General features: G+C 35.0%; 2 protein-coding genes across 2 annotated transcripts; one reads left to right on the top strand and one right to left on the bottom strand.

Annotated features, from left to right (window-relative positions):
* Positions 1–1,043: 1,043 nt before the first annotated feature.
* LOC120116099 (uncharacterized PE-PGRS family protein PE_PGRS54-like) lies at positions 1,044–4,959 on the bottom strand. The gene is made up of 4 exons (XM_039136680.1): positions 4,746–4,959; positions 4,531–4,658; positions 2,259–4,442; positions 1,044–1,431 (listed from the first exon to the last, which is right to left on the bottom strand). The coding sequence occupies exon 3, from the start codon at positions 4,376–4,378 to the stop codon at positions 2,282–2,284; it is 2,097 nt and encodes a 698-aa protein (XP_038992611.1). The 5' UTR covers positions 4,379–4,442; positions 4,531–4,658; positions 4,746–4,959; the 3' UTR covers positions 1,044–1,431; positions 2,259–2,281.
* A 4,040-nt stretch (positions 4,960–8,999) lies between these two features.
* LOC120115991 (probable receptor-like protein kinase At5g61350) lies at positions 9,000–11,654 on the top strand. Its single transcript, XM_039136603.1, has 2 exons — positions 9,000–9,098; positions 9,159–11,654. The coding sequence occupies exons 1-2, from the start codon at positions 9,000–9,002 to the stop codon at positions 11,652–11,654; spliced, it is 2,595 nt and encodes an 864-aa protein (XP_038992534.1).
* The last annotated feature ends 12,994 nt before the right edge of the window (positions 11,655–24,648 follow it).

Below are 24,648 nucleotides of genomic sequence, written 5' to 3' on the forward strand. Positions count from 1 at the left end.
ATTTTCATTTAAAGATTTCGATCATGGGCATGTAAATGTGCAAATAAATTTGTTTATTAAGTACAAATTAACTTACATTAGTGATTAATGAATTGTTATTATTCTTAGAGGTCATGGGTTCAAGCACCAGTACTGCATGATGATTGAGCCGATCATTGTCAAATGGTTGAGAGTACTTAAAATAAATATTATTTTATAATCACCTTTAACTTAATCAAAAAAATTATTTATTTTAATAAATTATATATTTTATTTATGTTGAAATAATATTTTTTAAGGAAGTAAGATTATCACTATCACACCTAAACACAAAAACTCGTTGGTACCGGTACCTAATACTTTAGTTCGTAATCTTTTTGGCATTCCCTTGCAGTAGCATTTTTTAGTTTGAATATGGTCCAACTATAGAATATGCTTATATTTTTAAACTCAACTATATCTAATGTAAAACAAATTTAAACAGATTCAAACTCGCCTGATTACCACTGTTGGTAAACACACACACATATATATATATATATATTAATAATGTAAACTTTTTGTATGAGATAAACACAAATAAAATTTTAAGGTGAATACCCTCAATAAAATAAATTACTAATATATAAAAAATTCAGATTTTAAAATACGTATGTGCTCACCCTAACCAAAACCTACATCCGCCACTGATTACCACTAATTTTACAATTTATATAACGAAATATCATCAAATCTCTAATCATTTACAGTTTATATAACAAAAAATCATCTAATAACATCAGTGGTTAAAAGTTATAAGCTATACATTCATCACCAATAATTAAAAAATATACTGAACAAATACTATCATTATGGTCACCTTGTACTATTTTAAGAAGAGATTGGTATTATAAAATTACCACAATAATCTGTTAAAAAGTATCAATCCAAATATATCATACAAATTAGCCAAGGTTCACAAACACATAATTTTGTACAATTTACAAGGCTCTTCTAATTGGTCAAATCAAATGGTCACATACCCTTTACATGGCTAAACAAAATGGTATGCTAAAAGGTAAGCCTAAATAAATAAAATAAAAAGGGGGCAAAAACAATACAACAAAACAGCCGAAAGAAGATGCAAAACCACCAATCCTCAGCTAAATCCCTATTATTACATCACAATTCAAACTATTCCTTTTAAGTTTCTGAAATAATCTATAACCATATCTCACAATCCCTGCAAACATCATAACATTGGTTTCATCATCAAGTGTTGAATCAACTAAAACATAACTGCTACTTTAAAGCTAAAACTACTGAAAAGAATGGTTCCATTCTACATGACTGCTGGCAAAAGGAAACACCATCTACTTTCTCTCTCAAATTTCCGAGGCAGCGATCAGATCATCTCCACGATACCAGTACTTCAGCTGAACAGCTTCAAATATCAAGTTCGTATCCTTCCAGCTACACATCAAATAATTTGAGTAACATTTGTAATTAGGCATGCACAATAGATCATAGCAATAATGAATATAAGGGAATAATGAATGATCTTTTTCAACTCAATTAGCAAATACAAGGGAAGCATAATGCGAAAGTCACACCTATAAGCAAAATCTGAAAGTGAATGTCGAGAAGATGACTTTTGAATCTTACAGCCAGATAATTCTCCTGAATCAATTGTGCGTGAACAACGAAAAGGGAAACAACCAATGATTCCCTAATTTATATTACAAACACTAAGCATGTACATTAAATCTATATGTCGGCAATCATCTATGAAGGGGGATGTCCGCATAAGTCTCATGTACCATGTATGGCAGAAAATTGAATATCCGTCATTACACATATATTAGCTAGCCTATTCCCAACATTTTGAGATCTTCCATGAATTACACATGTATATAAATAGAGGATTTTACGTGTACTGTATACACATTAAAACAAGTGTTGCACAATTCTGAACATTCAGGAAAATAGAACATTAAAGGATATTTTCATGGATATTAAGATGCTAGGATAATATGATAAGAACATATGGTCAAGGAACTTAATTGTTTCATAAAAGATTTGGACCTACTCCAAAGGAAGAGAAGCAATCGGCAAACTCAGGAATTGAACTAGGAAAGGCTATGAATTCATGACCACACCACCACCAGTTAAGAAAGACACCAAAGAGAATGATGAACCAGATGTTTCTGCCCTTACTGATATTTTCTTTCAAAAAATTTCTAACAGAACTTATTGATATAACTGATATTTTCTTTCAAAAATTTTCTAACAGAACTTACTGATATAAGAGGCTTCAGGTAGGTCACCCTGAGGTAAGCCGCCTCTTCCCATAATCAGCATCTCTAGATCTTGAACGATGCTCATCTTCCTGCGATAATCGGGACTTGCTGTGAGTCCTTGATGACCGCCCCCGGTCCCAATCATCATCATGCTCTGGCTCACAGTCCCTGTACCTACGATGATCTGCATATCTGTCTCTGTCTTCCCTATATCTATCCCTCTCCCTCTCCTCCCGATCACGATCGAGGTCACGATCTCGAGAGCGCTCCCTATCACGTTCTCGGCCAATGTCTCTATCATCCCGGCGCCTTCTTTCAGGCCAATCATGACCATGGCCCATTTCCTTCTCCCTATGTACGTCCCTATCATATCCTGATTCTTTATCATCGCGGTTCCTTCTTTTGGATGAACCAGACCACTCTCTTTCTGAAGTTCTATCTTTCTCTTTAGCTGGGTTTTGCCAACCTCCTTTGTCATGACTAACCTCGCCATATTGATGGTCAGATGCAGCTTCCTCCCCATAGCTTGACTCTCTAGCTCTTCCACCACCATGCTCATCACCACCCCATCCTCCCATGCTAGGATCCGACCACATTCCCATATTAGGTCCATCTACACAACTTGAAGGCATCATCCCCATACCATTCATGGGCATACCTCTTCCAAAAAATGCAGGGTTAACATGAGGAGCCACTCCAGGCAAACCAACTCCTCCAACAGGAGGGAATGAAGGTAAAATCCCTGAAAATGGAGGCGCTGGAGCACCAGGAAAGCCTCCATAACCGCCCATTCTTCCCATGGGGACACCAAAAGCAGGATCAAAACCTTGACCCATCATCGACTGCGGGTGCATGAGAGGAGCTGTCCCACCCATTCCCTGCCCGAATCCATTTCCACCATTTCCCATGATACCTCTACCACCCATTCCACCACCCCTGTTCCTCATAGGACCACCTGGCCCTCTACCTCCCATCCCCTGTGCATTGCCTCTTCCCCAATTCCCTCTCCCATAACCTCTATTATTATCCCCACCTTGATAATTCCCACCAGTTTGAATATTATTGGCACCAGTCTTACCAGCCACATCATTAGGACCCATCTTTGCTTGCGAGAGAGCAGACTGTGCCATCTGCTGATTCCTATTTAACTGAGCCTCTCCCATTTTCTTAACAGTAAAGGGAGATGCAAAGGCAACAACACAAGGCCTTCCGTTAAACACGTGCCCATTCATTCCCTCCTTACAAGCTGTGGCAACGGCTGGATCATAAAACTCAACCTGACAATACCCTTTTGACTTCCCACTTGCTTTCTCGTCGAAAAACTTTACTTCCTTAACAGGCCCATACTTGCACAACTCGGACTCCAATTCAGTATCTGTTGTCCACCAATGCAAATCTCCAACAAACAATATTGTCCTGCCACCTCCAGCTGCACCACCATTTGCCCCAACTCCAGGGCCAGCACCAGCAACACCCACATTTCCACCTCCATTCCCAATTGTAGGGCCACCGCCACTGCCACCAGAGCCATTCACACCAGCGCCTCCTACTACTCCTTGTCTCACCAAGCCTTCATTCTCAACACCCCTCACATTCCCTACACCATATCCTTGATGTCCCATACCACCTACACTGCCTAAACCATTATTCTTATTCCCACTCTGCTCCACAGCTACCTCATTCAGCTTACTTGAGGCCTGAGCAAATTCAACCCTAAGCCCACCCCCAACAACATCCAGACTAGGTCCTTTGACATCATCAACAGCACTAACACTCCTAAAACCTTGACTCTCATAAGAAACACTAGAATCCCCTCTATCACCACCACCTGCAACCCCCGGAATTGAAACACCAGATTCCAGAGCACCTATTGCTGATCCATTAAATTTCCCACCACTGTTAATATTTGAACTATTCTTATTTTCTTCATTTAGAAACCCTACATTGTCGCTTCTTCTCAAAGATTGAAGAAACCCTTCACCAACATTAACATCACTGTAAAGGTCTTCATAATCGTCGTCTTCCTCACCTAAAAAACTCTCGTCAGCAACTGCCGAGATTGCTTCATTCCTGTGGAACTGATCCCCTCCTTTCCCTTCATCCATCTTTCCCTTCCCCATCAAAAATTCCAAAATACAAAAAATACCATAAACTAATTTCAAAGCTTCGAGCCTTTTCTGCTTCCTGGAAATTACCAAAAAAAACTACATTTAACAAAATGAAAACTGAAATTAATTGAAATTAGAAAACGAATTCGGGCATTAAATCTTACCAGACAGCTTAGGTGAGATATCAAAGAGAGAAACGTGAGAGAAATACGCAAAACCCTAATCCTCAAATCCCATGGGATTCTTCTTCTTTCTTCTTCTGGGAATTTAACGAGCACCGACGTGAAATAGCCTAAACCACCATAAAATCAATTCCGAAAGTTCATTCCTAACTAAGAAAGCATTGAATTTGATTAAGGAGCAAAGAATACAAACTCACCATGAGACTAAGAGAGGAAGATAGTGAGTGGTAAGAGCTAAAACCCACAGTTAATCCAACAACAACGAAAGAAAGCCACAAACTTGGCGAATCGAAACCTTTTCTATTAGGCCTTTTAGCAAGCACAAGCAGTACTATTTTGCGAATGCTCGATGTTTCTGGTTGTTTGCTGGAAAACGGCGTCGAAGCTCGAAGATGATATGAGATTAATCATTAAAAGGTTTTTAAATTTTAGGGTAAAGTATATAAATGGTCACTTAACTTTTTAAATACTTGCATTTAGGTCCCTACACTTTTAAAACTTTCAATACAGTCATCAAACATTTAGTTTGTTTGTAATATGGTCCCGACATAACGGCCATTTAACTGCAGTTAGGGTAAATTATATAAATGGTCATTGAACTTTTCAGGCGTTTGCATTTAGGTCCCTCCAACTTTTAGAATTTGCAACACAGTCATCAATTACATTCTAAACCCCCAAATCCAAAACGCTTCAATTATATTTTAAACCTCAAATTCTAAAATACTTCAATTACATAACCAACCCCAAATTCATAATTCATTCTCAAAATATGCCATAACAAACTGAACTTGAAGCATCAACCCTAACCCCTCAAAACATAACTGTTTCGAAAAAATTTAACCAACTATAAGTGAATAATAAGTGATTATGTTGGATTTAGGGTTATGTTGGACCTAAATACTCAATTTAGTTTATAAAATAGTTTACTCGAAGTTTTTTGATTTGAGTTTATAAAATTTAAATCAAGTCGAATTGAATTGAATTTTTGAGTTCCTGTTTAAATTTAATTATAAATATTTATCATATTATAATATTATTTGATTCTAATTCAGTTCAATTTATAAAATAGTTGACTCAAAAAAATTTCGATTTAAGTTTATAAAATTTAAATCAAGTCGAATTGAATTGAATTTTCGAGTTTGTGCTTAAATTTAATTATAAATATTTATGATACTATAATATTATTTGATTCTAATTTAAATAGTTTTTAACCATATGCAATACATATATTCGTCATATTTTTTCCATATGTGATATAAATATATCATACAGAGTCAAGGGACTTGACTCAAACTTAAAAATTAATCCACTAATTACTAAAAAATTTGAGATATTCGAATTGTATTTTACAACTCGATTTTAAGTTGAAATTTTTTTAAGTTGAGTTTATGAAATTACAACTCAAAGTCAATTTGTATAATATTTTTTGAATCAATTCAAGTTGAAAAATAATTTTTTCAAATCAAATTGAGTATTGTTCATTTATAGTTGGTTAAATCTAACTTTTAAATCGTAAACCCAACATAAACACTTATTGTTATGGACCCAAAATGAACTCAATGTTGTTGATTATGTTGGGTTAATTGGTGGGGAAATTTAGCATTTAGGGTTATGTTTTGAGGGGTTAGGATTGTTACTTCAAGTTCAATTTGTTATGGTAGATTTTGAGAACGGATTATAAATTTGGGATTGGGCATGTAATTAAAGTATTTTTGGAATTTAAGGTTTAGAATGAAATTGAAATATTTTGGAATTTGAGGTTTACAATATAATTGATGACTGTGTTGCAAGTTTTGAAAGTTGGAGGGACCTAAATGCAAGCACCTGAAAAGTTCAGTGACCATTTATATAATTTACTCTAACGGCAGTGAAATGGCCGTTACGTCGGGGACCATATTGCAAACGAACTCATTGTTTGGTGACTGTGTTGAAAGTTTTAAAAGTTTGGAGACTTAGATGCAAGCATATGAAACTCATTTAAATTAAATTAAAAAAGTATTATAATATTATAAATATTTACGATTAAATTTGAATAGAAACTTGAAAACTCGATTCGAATTGAAAAAATTCAATTCAAGTTTGAGTTATAAAATGAAATTCGTCAACTCGAATTTTTTTTACTTGATTCGATTGAACATTCACCCCCCTAATGTACATGTTATTTTGTTATTAAAAAATATTGAGATTATTATAAAGTAATATCTATTTAGAATCTTGATCTTTTTATTGCCCTTCATGTTTCAAGGTTTCGCCTTGACTGAATCGCGTCGCACACCTAGTTTTGGTGGGTGAGTCTCCCAGTAGGGATTTTTTGCGAACACAAAGACTTGAACTTGAGAACTTACTTAAGTGATATTAAACGATTTATCACTTGAACCAACATGTTAATTCAATAATGATTATTTTATACATTACTCCCGTATAGGTTTGACAATGTCAAACAAGACATAACAACTATTTTAGTATATATAATAATTGTATTTATGATATACAGTGCAATTATTTTAAATATTATTTAATATATTAGTTATATGCTAAAGATTATTATACTTTACACACCAATATAACTCTTTCTATAACTGATATCTAATGATTAATATCTATATATAAAATAAAGTTAGATAAAGTATATCTATTATAAACTCATCAAGTGATTTATGTAGTAAAAGAAAATGTTATTATCTTTAAAAATTATAGATTCAAATAACTCCGTGTGTAATTGTTAATTAATTAAAAAATTTCTAAAAAAATATTAAATTATAATTATATCATACTAAATCAATATATATATATAAATATATCCATTTCAAATTTAGGTTCTAAAAAACTCTAATAGTCACATATCTCTCTCTTCACTTTTATTTGATAGGTAGCGATATCAATCTTAGTGTTAGTCGTTGATGTCGATATTTTTTGTTTTTTTTATCAACTCTTTATTTTTTTCTTTGTTATTTTAATTTTTAGAAACTTTGCCTCAATAGCTCGTTTTATTCTATCTTTTGGCACGTTTTCAGTCGTTTGATTGTTGTTTTCATTTATCATTTTCATCAAGGTTGGACTTGATATTGTCAAGATTGATCAAGATGACGCTTATTTGTTATCATGCAAATCTTCCCTTCTTTGGACCATTGAATTTGATTTGGATACGCGATTTGAATTCATGGATAGTTTTCTTGCTTCGTTCTAATTTGCGCTTTTATCGATGTTCTTTCAATAGCTTGACCCTTTTGTGGTTCGTTTATCGATGCAGACAAATCTATTCATATCTATCTTTTGTTTGAGTTTTTTAATTAAAATTTTTAACATTTATTGTGTGATCTTAAGTGGCTAGTTTATTGTGGCGGTAATTATAATAAAATGCCCTAATTATATACTTAGTTTAAGATCATGTTTGTAAACATTTATTGTAGTTCTCAATATTTCATTTTTTAACAAAATTAATGGTTTCAATAAAAAATTCTTTATAAAAAATAAATAATTAAATATTTTAATTTTTAAAATGTAATATTATAACTTATAACTTATTATTCAACGATTAAATTATTAAAATGTTAACTGTGGAAAAACTTTCGAAAATATGCAATACTCATCAAACTTACATTAGAATAAGTGATTTATCGTTATTAGTTTATACATATATAATTTTCATTATAATTAAACCATTCGGTTCGTATCTAGTTGAAATAGAACCCAATATTTCGTTTCTTGTTGAAAAGTAAGTTTAACAATTAGATAAGTCAACCCGTCAAATTATTTTAATGGTAAAAGAGAATGTTATTCTCCCTTGAACTGATGAATTCAAACAATTATATCTATAAAATGTGTGTACGTTGTCAATAAATAAATAAAAATCTAAATATATATTATCTTATAGTCACCTCAAACTATTATAAAATATAAGATAAATCTAGTAGGTGGAAATTGAACAACATCTCTATTATTAGAATTTTTTAAAATTATACACATTTGGTATTAATGTAAAACAATTACTATAAAATATATAATTTAATTTTATATTTTTGCGTATGTTAACGCCTCTAAATGTGGGTAACGTAAACTGTTATTAAAGCAAAGATGGTGACAACACAATTTGATTCTTCAATGGCCTAACGCAAATCTCGCGATTTGTTCTTTTATAATCTAATCTCCTTTAGCTTACTCGTCTTCTTCCTTTCAACCACACGATAACCCTAAAAAAACCTCGTTAGCATAGACATTACAGCTTAGCAAGTTTATGTTCTTCCCTTCTTACATGTTTTAAACCAACGACATCCCTTTTGTTTGATTGTCTCGTTAACGATTTTCTTAAATATTTTTTTGTTTTGTACAAATTAATTCTTTTATTGATTTTATTTTTTATTCTCACCCCTAAACCTAATCCTGCCACCACCACCACCACCACCATCGTCGGCACCTCATCAAACGCCGGCTTGTGTCCGTTGGTTTGCACAATGGGGGGAGGTCATCATAGGCCGACAAGGGCTGTTTATGTCTCCTCCCTTTTGTTCTGTCTTCTTTTGTTGAAAGAAAGCTTTGTTTCGGCCCAAAGTGTCGATCCTCCTGATATGGCACCGACGGCTTCTCCGGTTTCTTCGCCGGATTTGTATCAGCCTTCGGATAGTTATCTCATCAACTGCGGTTCGAGCGAGGTGAAGCTCGACGACGGACGGATATTCAAATCGGATACGGAAATGAGTAGTCATTTATCGACGAATGAAGATGTTCAAACAAAAACCGATCCGATCCCTGACAGCGCCTTCACGAATTCCACCCCTTCATCGTTAATGGATCTTTATAAAGCCGCGAGGATTTTCACTTCGGATTCCAAGTATTTGTTCTCCGTTTCCGTGCCCGGAAAACATTGGATTCGTCTCTACTTTTACCCGCTCCGTCACGAAAAATATGATCTCAAGACGGCGATTTTCACCGTCCAAACAGACAAGTACGTCCTCTTGCAAGATTTCTCCATGGATGATTCCAAGGTGGTTCTCAAGGAGTATCTTGTTAATGCTACTCAACATTTATCCATCGTGTTCAAGCCCAAAAAAGATTCTTTCGCATTCATTAATGCACTGGAGATCGAAGGGGTCCCCGATGAAATTCTCTCCGATTCGGCCTCATCGGTACCACAAGGTAACACGATCAATGGCTTATCAAATATCGGTTTGGAAGTCGAGTACCGATTGAATATGGGAGGGCAAACCATCACTCCGAAGAATGATACATTGGCTAGAACATGGGCTCCCGATGAACCATACAACACGTTTCCCCAAGGAACCGAGGCCGTCAGGGGTAAAAACATCAAGTACCGACCGGAGAATAAGATGACTCGGTTGGTTGCGCCGGAAATGGTTTACGAGACGGCAGATCGGATGATGTCCGAAGCGTATGCTCAGACCACAGTTCCTAATTTCAATCTCTCGTGGGCAATGAGTGTTGACGAGACCTTCTCGTATCTCATCAGGATGCACTTTTGTGACATTGTAAGCAAGGCTAAGAATGAATTATACTTCAGTGTGTACATAAACGGGTTAATGGGAATTTCGCGTCTTGATTTAACTGAGAAAGCAGGTGATTTGGCCACCGCATATTACACTGATTTCGTGCTCAATGCATCGTCGATAACGAATGATTCGATAGTGGTTCAAGTTGGTCCGATCGCAGACTCTAACAGCGGCAAACCTAACGCAATCCTCAATGGCTTGGAAGTGATGAAGATGAGCAACATAGCTGATAGCTTCGATGGTTTATATACGGTCGATGGTTTGTATAAAGGGCCGGAATCGAGCAACCTTAAAATCCTGGCAATTTCGGGGCTGGCATTGGCGTTTATGGCAATGTTCTTCCTCGGGGTCATTTGTGTTAGGTGGAAAAAACGACCCCAAGATTGGCAAAAGAAGAAAAACTTCTCGTCGTGGCTATTACCAATCCATGGCAGCAAAGCTAATTACAGCTCGAAGAAATCAAGCATCTTTGGATCTAGAAAGAGCAAGAGTGGATTATCAAGTGTTTACTCTCATGACCTTGGAAAGTTATTCACTTTAAACGAGCTACAAAATGCCACCCAAACTTTCAACGAGAATACGGTCATCGGTGTTGGTGGGTTTGGGAAAGTGTTCGTCGGGACATTAGAGGATGGCACCAAGGTCGCTATAAAACGAGGCAACCATGGATCCGAACAAGGCATTAACGAATTCGAGACTGAAATCGAAATGCTCTCGAAACTCCGACATCGACATCTCGTGTCGTTGATTGGATTCTGCGATGAGGATTCGGAGATGATCCTTGTTTATGAGTACATGGCTAATGGTCCGTTTCGGGACCATCTTTATGGTCGCGCGAATAAAACAACATTGACCTGGAAACAACGGCTCGAAATCTGCATCGGTGCGGCTCGAGGGTTGCATTATCTTCACACCGGTGCCACACAAGGAATCATTCACCGTGACGTCAAGACGACGAACATTCTTCTAGATGAAAACTTCGTCGCCAAAGTGTCTGATTTCGGGCTCTCCAAAGCGGCTGCCATGGACCAAGGCCATGTTAGTACTGCAGTGAAAGGTAGCTTCGGGTATCTTGACCCTGAATATTTCCGTAGACAACAACTGACAGAGAAATCCGATGTTTACTCGTTCGGAGTGGTTCTTTTCGAGGTTTTATGTGCAAGACCAGTGATTTGTCCGGGACTACCAAGGGATCAAGTTAGCTTGGCCGATTGGGCAATGCAGTGGCATAAAAAGGGTATGGTCGACCAAATCGTTGACCCAAAAATCGCAGGGACGATCTGCGAAGGATCGTTGAAGAAATTCACGGAAGCGGCCGAGAAATGCTTGGCCGAATATGGAGTCGATCGACCAAGCATGGGGGATGTGTTGTGGAACTTGGAATATTCATTACAGCTTCAAGAGGCTTCATCACAAATCGATGAATCGGAAGACAATACTAACTTTATTGGTTTGGAAAAAAGAAATGAAACCGGTGAGTCCAGCCCCAGCCCCGCCGAGCCGCCGACGACAACGACAGCAACGGATGAAAGTGATGATTCTAATGTAACACTCGGTTCTCAGGTACCTTTTCCTGATGCAGCAAATGTCCAAGGAAGGTAATACTAAAAAATAAAATAAAATCAAATGAGAGTTCAATCTAAAAGTTTGGAGAATTGGAAACCCATTTCCTGATTTTAACTTAATAGATGTTCTTTTTTCTAGCTTTGATTTCATCTTCAAATTCATCACCTCGCTTGTTTCCCAAATTCATACATCCATTTGCTTTGTAGAACTTGTTTATGCAGATCTCATCATATTTTATTTTTTACGTGTATATAGGTGTTAATTCGTATCATGCTCGTCTATAATTATGTTTAATTATGTTTTTACATATTTATAATATTTTTCACACATAAAATTTTGTGATATATAATATCATGTCTACACTTTTTTTTTGTATTTTCATAATTTTATTTTATTTTTATTAATGATATATTATATAATTTTGTCATATCTAAAATATACTAAGATATTATTAAGACAAGTCTTAAATAAATTCACTTAAAAGTGTAAATATCTTGCACTAAATCAAACTTACCTTTAAAAAAAATTAAAAGATCATCGACAAAACACATACGAATAAGCTTCACCCTTTTGCATCTAGGATGATATGCAAATATATCATACTTACCAGTCCAATTTAATAAACATGACAATACATTCATAATAAGAATAAACAAATAGATAGATAGAGGATCACTCTACCCTAATTCTCTGGCATCGTCAATATAATCTATTAAACATCCATTCAACCCTATAGACAACTTAGAATGATAAATGTATGATCTCAAAGAAAGGCAAAGGTGCAGTTTATGAGCTAAATGGTCATGCTAAGAAAGGCAAAGGTGCAGTTTATCATCTCAAAGATATGATTGTGTGTCTTTTAAAAGTTACTAGATGCTTTGGATGTAGGGATGGCAAAAAAATTCGAATCCGACGGGGAAAACTGAAAATCGAATTAAACGGGGACGGAAAAAAAACTGTTTATGCTAAACGGGGACGAGGAAAAACCGTTTATGCTAAACTGGGACGGGGATGTGGATGGGTTTGGTAATCCCCGCCTCGATTACCCGACCCGATACCCGTCCCGATAAATATTAAAATAATTATTATATATATATATATATATATTAATAAATTTAATTTAATTTTAAAATATAATATATATATATATATATTTAAATATATATATACTCAGCCCGATATCCGTTTAAATAACCGTTTATGCTAAACGGTGATACCCGTTTCCCCACGGTTTTCCCCGATTACCCGATGGGGATCCCCGTTTAAATCCCGTAGTTTTTTAAGCGGTGACATGTATGAGTTTTTTAAACGGAGACGGAGACGGGGGACCAATACCCGGCCCGAACCCGACCCGTTGCCATCCCTATTTGGATGTCTTTTGTAAGACACTATACATTTATATTAGATAAAAAAAAATATTTTTTACAATATCTTATATAAGGAAATGTTTTCTTTTCAAACCATTAATTTGGCAATTTTATCATATAATATCCTCTATGATTAATATAAAGTAACCTTTAACAGGTTTATTAAGTAATTTTCAAATACAAAATATTTATTTTGTAATTTGTTTTATGAAACATAAAAGATATTAACGTCCTTTAACATAATTCGCTACTTGTAATCCTTAATCTTAAATGCATCATTACTTCTTAAAATATATTATTTGTATCAAATTATTTCTTAAATTTAAATTATTATTTCGTTTGTCTTAAAATGTTAATTTTGTTAATAATAAAATTTGATGACCAGTCAAAACACACCATGTCACTACTTAATTTAAATTTCTTTTCTTTATATAAAAATGAATTAAAATAAAATAAATAATATTTTATTTTTTAAAATATAAAATAAAAATTGTTTTCTTTCTCTACTTTTCTCTCCTCCCACTCAACTACACCGCCACTTCCCCGCACCAACTCAACCACCGTACCTCCTCCACTGGACAAGATTTCATCCACCATCTCCACCCTCAAGGTCACCAGCGTCCATTGCAAGTCACAAATTTTTTAAGCATGAGGGTTGAATCCGATGAAATCAGAGAGACATTCATCAATCCCAGTTCTTGAAGATTTCATTTTTCATCTTCGAAAAATTTCAAAATGTCAGTCAAGGTTTGTCGTCTAACAACGTCGTTATGAGCTAAAAATAAGTGTCCTAACATTTTTATTAGAACATTTTTAGGTGTCTGAACCGTAACTACCGTTAAATTTGACCGCATATATCACGTTCTGATAAATTTAAAGATTTATTTAAAAAAATATTTATTTATTAAAAAAAAACACATAAACATCCCGCCTCCCCTCTCCCCTCCCCCATCCCCATCCCCATCCCCATCCCCATCCCCATTTCCTTTTCTCTTTTTCATGAAACGTGACTTTCTGTAACACCCCAACCCGTACCCGACCCGAATACGAGTCCGAGGTGTCACATTGACTTTTCAAATCTGGACACTTAAAGAAAATACCCCGGGTAATTTAAAACTTTGTTTAAAACAAAATACTTTAATTTACATCAGAGAGACCACAAAATACAAGTTTAATCAGAGTATTCATAATTAACGACTTATTACATGCCAACACTCTATACACGCCAAAATACATACTTGTTGATTACTTCTGATCTGATCTTCAAGTAATAATACTGTCCTTGCTACTTCGATTCTTTCTCTTCACGTTTCTTGGTACCTACGTGTAAATCACTTACACGCTAAGTCATAGACTTACGCAATAAATAAACATTTAACAACAAATTCATGAATGTGCATTCTTATCATTTGATCATGACATTTCAACATGCATGTATCTATCACATGATAACATATATAAGCATGTCAAGAACATGTAACACTTACCTTCTTGTGCCACTTTCACTTTAATTTATCTTTCAATTGTATTGCCCATGTATATTATTGAGAATAGAGGTATGTGAGTTCATTGAGGTTGTGCACAAATGTTGTCACCACAGCTCGTATAAATTCCCTCATGGGGCACCGAACATTAGTTCAGTATTCGTCCCGAATGACTGCTATATATGTCCCGTAGGACCACTACGTCCCGAAGGACTACGTCCCGAAGGACTACAGAACCCTCGACTCTTGGCATGCCAACTATACCTATAGCTCTCGTATCATATACTATGGGCATTTATGATGAATACATTTCTCATCACTTGTTCTTTCTCTTCTGTCACATACCACATGTATGTGTAACCATGTATTTCATATCATATCACATTTTGCATATTCATATGTCATTTCATATATTCACATAGTTTTTCTCATTTCACATGGTCATGTCTCATAGCATAATCCTGTATGCATGTATATCATGTAACATTTATAATAATCTATACACATTTCATGTATTCATGCACATATAAAAATCATGAAATCAAATAACAATTTAGGAGTCACTTATTACCGTAGTAACTCCATCACTGGCTCATCGCAAGCCAATGTTCATTCAATAATATAAGTACAATAAAAATTGCACTCACCTTAGCCTTGTTTGATTTGAATCAATTCTAATCCTTTGATTATTCCAGAACTTGTTTAGGCTCAATATCTACATAAATATAACATTTCAAAACAACTATCAGAAGCCTAAACCTTAAACTTGATGTTAACAACTTAAGCCAGATTATTGAACCTAATTTCATTTTTCCTTTAGGGGGAATCGATTCCCCCCCCCCAGGGGAATCGATACCCCCTGGACATTCTGGAAAAATTTCGTCCAAGAGGGGGAATCGATTCCCTTCATAGGGTATCGGTTCCCTCTAACCAGAATTGGTATTTTAACCCCGAAAATCATCAATTCTTCACTTAATTCTTCTATTTTAAACCCCTATCATGTCATTAAATTCAACTACCATCACTTAAACCAACTTATATCCATGAAAATCATCTATAACTTCAAAATCCTATCCTTCATATGAAATTCAAGAATCATACTCAATTTCAATATGTTCTAAATACAATTCTAACACTTCATATTCCTTAATTAGGATGATGACAAGTCAAATTTAACTTTAAATTCAACTTATCAACTCTTTTCCATGATTTCATATAAAAACTCATTTTCTTTAATCTCTTATAACTTCTTCATCTTTTGATTATAAGACAACTTAAGCTTTCCTTAAGCTTAGTTATCATCTAATGATCAAAACCTAATCTTTAATTTAACAAATAACCAACAATTTAGAAAACCTTACCTTTGCCCTGCACGTTGGAGAAGAAGAAAAGAAGAAGAAAGAGTTTTCAGAAACTCTTTCCCCAACTCACATTTATCTCTTAATAAAGAGATAAAAAATATCTTTCATGCTAAATGACCATTTTGCCCTTTAATTCCTTTGATAATTACTAATAACTTTCAGGAAATATTTCCGAACAAATCATTGGACTGTACAAATATCCTACTTAAATCACCAAACTCTGAAATTTTACAATTTAGTCACTAACCCGTATTTTGGGATGTTACAAATCTCTCCCCCTTAAGAAAATTCGTCCTCGAATTTTCATTGTTCAAAGAGATGGGGATATTGAATCTTCATGTCCTCTTCGCGTTCCCACGTAGCTTCTTCCACCTTGTGATTTCTCCATAACACTTTGACTAATGGAATAGTCTTGTTCCTTAATTGCTTGACTTCATGAGCCAATATTTGAACAGGTTCTTCCTCATAAGTCAAATCTGATTGAACTTCGATCTCTTCAGTAGTCACAATATGAGATGGATCGAATCGATATTTCCTCAGCATGGAGACATGAAAGACGTTATGGATTTTCTCTATTTCAGGTGGCAAAGCCAATTGATATGCCACTGGTCATACTCTCTTAACGATTTCATATGGTCCAATGAACCGAGGACTCAATTTTCCTTTACGTCCAAATCTCAATACTTTCTTCCACGGAGACACTTTCAAGAACACTTTATCTCCGATTTGAAACTCAATTTCTTTCCTTTTTAAATCGGCATATGATTTCTGTCTATCAGCTGCAGCTTTCAGATTATTCTGAATGACTTGAACTTTCTCTTCCGTATCCTGAATCAACTCAGGACCAATAACCTCTCGATCCTTAAGTTCATACCAGTTCAAGGGTGTACGACATCTTCTTCCATATAAAGCTTCATATGGAGCCATTTTGATGCTTGACTGATAACTATTGTTATACGCAAATTCAGCAAGTGGCAAATACCTTTCCCATGATCCTTTGAATTCAATTACACAAGCTCTTAGCATATCCTCCAGAATTTGGATAGTTCGTTCAGACTGACCATCTGTCTGAGGATGAAATGCTGTGCTAAAATTCAGTCGTGTGCCCAATGATCCATGTAAAGACTTCCAAAATCGTGACGTGAATCTAGGATCCCGATCAGAAATTATGGAAACATGTACACCATGTAACCGTATAATCTCTCTAATATACAACTCATCATATTTATCCATAGAAAAATCAGTTCGTACCGGAATAAAATGGGCTGACTTAGTTAACCTGTCTACAATCACCCATATTGAATCTCTTTTGTTCGGAGTTAAAGGCAACCCCGTGACAAAATCCATCGTTACATTCTCCCATTTCCATTGAGGAATTGAAATTGATTGTAACAGTCCCGACGGAACCTGATGCTCAGCCTTAACTTGCTGACAAATCAAACATTTAGATACGAATTCTGTAATGTCTTTCTTCATTCCCGGCCACCAATATCGACTCTTGAGATCCATATACATTTTGTTCCCTCCCGGATGCATTGTCAATGGACTACAATGAGCTTCCGTTAACAAATCATTCTTTAATTCATCATCATTCGGAATTACCAATCTCTCTCGATAATACAAGTTCTCATCAGACTTGATTTCATAATCTGTACTCTCTCCATTATTTATTTGCTGCAACTTCTTTGAACATTTTTCATCTTTTTCCTGCAATCCTTTAATTCGATCTAACCATGATGGTTTGATAGTCAATTCTGCACAAATTGCACCATCTTCGCTTAATGATAATTTAGCATCCATAGCTCGTAAAGCTGCAAACGTTTTTCGGCTTAAGGCATCCGCTACCACATTTGCCTTTCCAGGATGGAAATCAATCACAACATCATAATCTTTGAGAAATTCCACCCATCTTCTCTGTCTTAAATTCAACTCTTTCTGAGTCATCAAGTACTTTAAACTTTTGTGATCCGTATACAGGTAGCATTTTTCACCATACAAGTAGTGACGCCAGATCTTTAGAGCGAACACTACTGCAGCCATCTCCAAATCGTGTGTTGGATAATTCTTCTCATGAGGTTTTAATTGCCTCGAAGCGTAGGCCACCACCTTGCCTTCTTGCATTAACACGCATCCCAAGCCATTATGAGACGCATCACTATACACTACAAAGTCCTTGCTAGACTCAGGTTGGACTAACACTGGAGCTTCTGTCAAAATCTTCTTTAACTTTTCAAAACTCTCTTGACATTCTTGAGTCCAAACAAATTTTATTTCCTTTTTCAACAGCTTAGTTAGAGGTAAAGCTATAATCGAAAAGTTTTTAACGAACCTTCGATAATAACCAGCTAACCCTAGAAAACTTCGAACTTCTGATACATTCTTTGGAACTTCCCACTCCAGAATAGCTTTAATCTTTTGAGGATCCACTCGAACTCCTTCTGCAGAAATTACATGTCCAAGGAATGTTACTTCATTCAACCAGAATTCACATTTAGAGAATTTAGCATAAAGCTTCTTGTCTCGTAAATTTTGCAAGACAATCCTCAAATGAGAACTATGCTCTTCCTCTGACTTTGAATATATTAAAATATCATCAATGAAAACCACCACGAACTGGTCCAAATAGGGTTGAAAAATTCTGTTCATTAAATCCATGAAAGCAGCTGGTGCATTCGTAACTCCAAATGGCATCACTATAAACTCATAGTGACCATATCTTGTTCTAAACGCCGTCTTTGGAACATCTTTATCTTGAATCTTTAATTGATGATAACCCGAACGCAAATCGATTTTTGAGAACACTGAAGCTTCCTTTAATTGATCAAATAAATCGTCGATTCGGGGAAGTGGATACTTGTTCTTGATGGTTACTTTATTGAGTTGTCTGTAATCGATACAAAGACGCATTGATCCATCTTTCTTCTTAACAAATAGAACTGGAGCTCCCCAAGGTGATACACTTGGTCTAATAAAACCTTTGTCCAGTAATTCTTGTAATTGAATCTTTAATTCTTGCAACTCTTTTGGAGCCATCCTATATGGTGACATGGCAATGGGCGCTGTTCCCGGCATTATCTCAATCTAAAATTCTACCTCTCTGTCCGGAGGTAAACCTGGCAATTCTGCAGGAAATATATCAGAAAACTCTCTAACGATAGGAATTTCTTCAATCCCTTTTTCCTTAGTTCTAACATCAAGTACATTAGCAATAAAACCTTGACATCCCTGTAGCAGTAACTTCTTTGCCGTCATCACTGAGATCACATTTGCCAATGGATTCCACCCTTCACTAAACACCACAATTTCTACCTCTTCTGGACTTCTCAACGTTACTCTTTTCAGTCTACAATCGACATTAGCATAATAACGATATAACCAATCCATTCCCAATATCACTTCAAATTCTTCAAATGGTAATTCCATCAAATTAGCAGGGAATTCAATTCCCTGAATTCGTATAGGACACCCTCGACTCACCATATTTACCCGAGCACTGTGTCCTAACGGATTCGTCACTATCACCTCATTGTTAGTAGCTTCTAATTGAATGTTCAATTCTCTTACTAACTTACTAGTAATGTATGAGTATGTAGAACCCGTATCAATCAATACCATAACCCGTTTATCAAACAACAGAAAAGTACCTGTTAAAATCTCCGGTTCATCCCGATCCTCATTGGTCCTGAGATTATACACTCGAGCAGTGGAACGTATCTCTTGTTGAGCAGAGGACTCTGACTGATTTCTTCCTCTGCCTCTACCTCTTCCCCTTTGGCCTGTAGAAATAGACCTCTCTGGCTGTGCAGATTCATCGACTACTCTAGGACAATCCCGAACAAAATGTCCGGTCTCCCCATCTAAAGCAAGCTCCAGAAATCCTTCTACATATTCCAGGATGATTCTTTCCACAATGTTGGCATTGTCTATCTTGACTCTGGTTAAATCTCCCAGCTCCAGATCCCACTGATTGAGTTTGTCTGCCTCTCATCGGATTTGATCCTCTAGCTGAGGATACTACTGACTCCGATCTAACTTGAGGTCGAGAACCAACATCTCTGCCTCTTTTTGACGGTGCGGAACTCGAAGAAGCACCCGCTCTCTTGACTGTTTGAGTCCTTGAATTTCAAATCTCTCATTCTGAGCTCTTTCCAAGCTTTGGCACGATTGACTACCTCTTGAAACGAGGATAAATTCAATACAATCAACATTTCCTTCAACCGAGGATGTAACCCCTCTACGAACCACTCACAAGCATCATTCTCAGTAGGAACAAGCTCAGCAGCAAAGCGACTCAACTTATTGAATTCACACTGGTACTCATATACGGTGTGATTCCATTGCTTCAGATTCATGAACTCTTGCTTCATTTGGCGAACAAACTGATCTCCGATGTACTTATGTTTGAATTCTTCTAAAAATAATGACCAAGTTACTTGGGCGTTAGTCATCCTCAATGTAACATTGGTCCACCAAATCCTTGCTTGTCCTCTCAACAAGGAAATTACCCCATCTAACTTCTCAGCATCGGAACAATGAAGTCCCGTAAGCATGACCTTCACGTCATTAAGCCAAAGGTCCGCAGTAATAGGACCTTCATCGGCTTCCCCTCTAAACTCTGGAGCTCCTAATCCCTTTAACTCTTTCGCAACATTCATTTTTGGAGTTGAAGTAACAGGAGGTTGAAAACGCGTCAATACTGCGTCTAAAGTTCTAAAGAATACATCTTGATCATTCACAGGCACTCCAGAGGGTGTCTGTTCTTCACTCTGCCTGGCCAGGGCAGGTGAATTACTGCTTTCAGCGGGTATATCATCTCCCACTTCATTTCTAGAACTATCTTGTCCGGACATCTATAAAAATACAATCATATAGTTCTATTAGCACAACAACATACTTACTATTCCATCAGATCAGAAGTTTTCACTATATTGTTGGCATGTATACTTTATAAAACACTCAAGACTCTGGTTTATGCCGAGAATCGACTAAACCTTAGCTCTGATGCCATTAACTGTAACACCCCAACCCGTACCCGACCCGAATACGAGTCCGAGGTGTCACATTGACTTTTCAAATCTGGACACTTAAAGAAAATACCCCGGGTAATTTAAAACTTTGTTTAAAACAAAATACTTTAATTTACATCAGAGAGACCACAAAATACAAGTTTAATCAGAGTATTCATAATTAACGACTTATTACATGCCAACACTCTATACACGCCAAAATACATACTTGTGATTACTTCTGATCTGATCTTCAAGTAATAATACTGTCCTTGCTACTTCTATTCTTTCTCTTCACGTTTCTTGGTACCTACGTGTAAATCACTTACACGCTAAGTCATAGACTTAGTGAGGCAATAAATAAACATTTAACAACAAATTCATGAATGTGCATTCTTATCATTTGATCATGACATTTCAACATGCATGTATCTATCACATGATAACATATATAAGCATGTCAAGCACATGTAACACTTACCTTCTTGTGCCACTTTCACTTTAATTTATCTTTCAATTGTATTGCCCATGTATATTATTGAGAATAGAGGTATGTGAGTTCATTGAGGTTGTGCACAAATGCTGTCACCACAGCTCGTATAAATTCCCTCATGGGGCACCGAACATTAGTTCAGTATTCGTCCCGAATGACTGCTATATATGTCCCGTAGGACCACTACGTCCCGAAGGACTACGTCCCGAAGGACTACGTCCCGAAGGACTACAGAACCCTCGACTCTTGGCATGCCAACTATACCTATAGCTCTCGTATCATATACTATGGGCATTTATGATGAATACATTTCTCATCACTTGTTCTTTCTCTTCTGTCACATACCACATGTATGTGTAACCATGTATTTCATATCATATCACATTTTGCATATTCATATGTCATTTCATATATTCACATAGTTTTTCTCATTTCACATGGTCATGTCTCATAGCATAATCCTGTATGCATGTATATCATGTAACATTTATAATAATCTATACACATTTCATGTATTCATGCACATATAAAAATCATGAAATCAAATAACAATTTAGGAGTCACTTCTTACCGTAGTAACTCCATCACTGGCTCATCGCAAGCCAATGTTCATTCAATAATATAAGTACAATAAAAATTGCACTCACCTTAGCCTTGTTTGATTTGAATCAATTCTAATCCTTTGATTATTCCAGAACTTGTTTAGGCTCAATATCTACATAAATATAACATTTCAAAACAACTATCAGAAGCCTAAACCTTAAACTTGATGTTAACAACTTAAGCCAGATTATTGAACCTAATTTCATTTTTCCTTTAGGGGGGAATCGATTCCCCCCCCCCAGGGGAATCGATACCCCCTGGACATTCTGGAAAAATTTCGTCCAAGAGGGGGAATCGATTCCCTTCATAGGGTATCGGTTCCCTCTAACCAGAATTGGTATTTTAACCCCGAAAATCATCAATTCTTCACTTAATTCTTCTATTTTAAACCCCTATCATGTCATTAAATTCAACTACCATCACTTAAACCAACTTATATCCATGAAAATCATCTATAACTTCAAAATCCTATCCTTCATATGAAATTCAAGAATCATACTCAAATTTCAATATGTTCTAAATACAATTCTAACACTTCATATTCCTTAATTAGGATGATGACAAGTCAAATTTAACTTTAAATTTCAACTTATCAACTCTTTTCCATGATTTCATATAAAAACTCATTTTCTTTAATCTCTTATAACTTCTTCATCTTTTGATTATAAGACAACTTAAGCTTTCCTTAAGCTTAGTTATCATCTAATGATCAAAACCTAATCTTTAATTTAACAAATAACCAACAATTTAGAAAACCTTACCTTTGCCCTGCACGTTGGAGAAGAAGAAAAGAAGAAGAAAGAGTTTTCAGAAACTCTTTCCCCAACTCACATTTATCTCTTAATAAAGAGATAAAAAATATCTTTCATGCTAAATGACCATTTTGCCCTTTAATTCATTTGATAATTACTAATAACTTTCAGGAAATATTTCCGAACAAATCATTGGACTGTACAAATATCCTACTTAAATCACCAAACTCTGAAATTTTACAATTTAGTCACTAACCCGTATTTTGGGATGTTACACTTTCACCGTCACCTCCATTGGTACCGACGTTAACCCCCGATCAAATTACCGTTAGCCTTTCGCCATAAAGTGTCATCGTTTATTGTGGAGAAATGTTCAAATGTTCGTCAAATTTTAAGTTACCGTCACTATTCTTTTTCAATTTCGATCGATCCTGACGTTCATAAGCCACACCGCTACCACCATTTGAACCATCGTACAATTTCAATCAAAACTTAAGTGTTCGGTGACGATGGTGGCTGGAGATGACTGACAACAGTTGGTAATAAGGATTGAAATGAGATATTTTAGTTTTTTATAATTTATTTTTATAATTTCATTAAAAGTTTAGAGGTTTTTTAATAAAATAAGTTTTTTAAACAATCTTTTATTATTAAAAATTTAAAAAAATAAAAAAATATAACGATTGACATCTAAAAGTGTAATTAAGAAAAACTTAAACACCTATTTTTAATAAAAAAAATTAATTAGATATTAAAATGTTTTCCAAGACATTATTTAGGTAATTATTTTTGTATAAAACTTAATGATAATAATAAAAAATAGGGTAAAATACACGGGAGACCACTAAACTATGGTAAAAATCAATTTGACCACCTAACTTTAATTGAATCAGTTAGACTATCCAACTATTTAATTGATTCAATCAAACCACTGGCCGTTAATTTTTAACAGAGATGATGATGTGTCCGTTAATAAAATTGGCATAATTATATATTTGGTCCTTAATATTTACATATTCTTTTAATTTAGTCACTATTTTAATTCAATTAAATAAATTTAACTATCCAATTAGAACGTATCACGTGTCAATTCATGATTGGAATGTTTTATTTATGAATTTTAAATTATTTAATTAATGATTTTTCTATCCAATCAAGTGTTGACACGTGTCACCGCACAATTGAAATGAAAATAAAAGGACCAACATGCTTTTAAAGAGAATCAAACCATTGTGGTTAACAAACCAAACGCCAAAACCATTGGGCCAAAGTTCCCCAATAATTTAAACTTATAACAATTTGTATTTGATTTGTAAAAGTTTGTTAATGATAGAAAATAAACAAATTATTTGTTTAAATAAATTATTATTTAAATGAATTATAAACTGATTTTTTGAATTAAAAATATTCAATTGTTATATAAATTAAAAAATTTTAATTATTTTGTTAATTCAAAAATTGACCGAATTATTAACCGAATCGAATTAACCGAATTTCGGTTCGATTAATGGTTAAAGAAAAATATTTGGTTAATTCGGTTCGGTTAATAATTTTCAAATAAATTTGGTTGTTTAAACAAATTTCGGTTAATAATTATTAATTGAACCGAAGAAATTTTGGTTAATTCAAAAATTGACCGAATTTACCGAAATTGTTCGGTTCGGTTAATAATTTTTAAATAAATTTTGGTTGTTTAAACAAATTTTGGTTAATAATTATTAACTGAACCGAACAAATTTCGGTTAATTCAAAAATTGACCGAATTAACCGAAATTTGTTTGGTTCGATTCGTTTAATAATTTTTAAATAAATTTCGGTTCGATTAATGGTTAAAGAAAAATTTTGGTTCGGTCAATTTTCGAATTAACCAAAATTTTAAAATTTTCTAAATTATATAACAATTGAATATTTTTAATTCAAAAAATCAATTTACAATTAATTTAAATAATAATTTGTTTAAACAA

The sequence above is a fragment of the Hibiscus syriacus genome, unplaced genomic scaffold, assembly GCF_006381635.1.
Source record: "Hibiscus syriacus cultivar Baekdansim isolate YM2019G1 unplaced genomic scaffold, ASM638163v2 tig00000059_pilon, whole genome shotgun sequence".
Lineage (NCBI taxonomy): Eukaryota > Viridiplantae > Streptophyta > Magnoliopsida > Malvales > Malvaceae > Hibiscus > Hibiscus syriacus.

Bases quoted from the DNA above. Each gene is read 5' to 3' on its own strand.
- LOC120116099 (XM_039136680.1), bottom strand. From the start codon at position 4,378: ATGGGGAAGGGAAAGATGGATGAAGGGAAAGGAGGGGATCAGTTCCAC.
- LOC120115991 (XM_039136603.1), top strand. From the start codon at position 9,000: ATGGGGGGAGGTCATCATAGGCCGACAAGGGCTGTTTATGTCTCCTCC. The intron at 9,099-9,158 runs GTCGATCCTCCT...GATTTGTATCAG, and splicing joins GCTTTGTTTCGGCCCAAAGT to CCTTCGGATAGTTATCTCAT.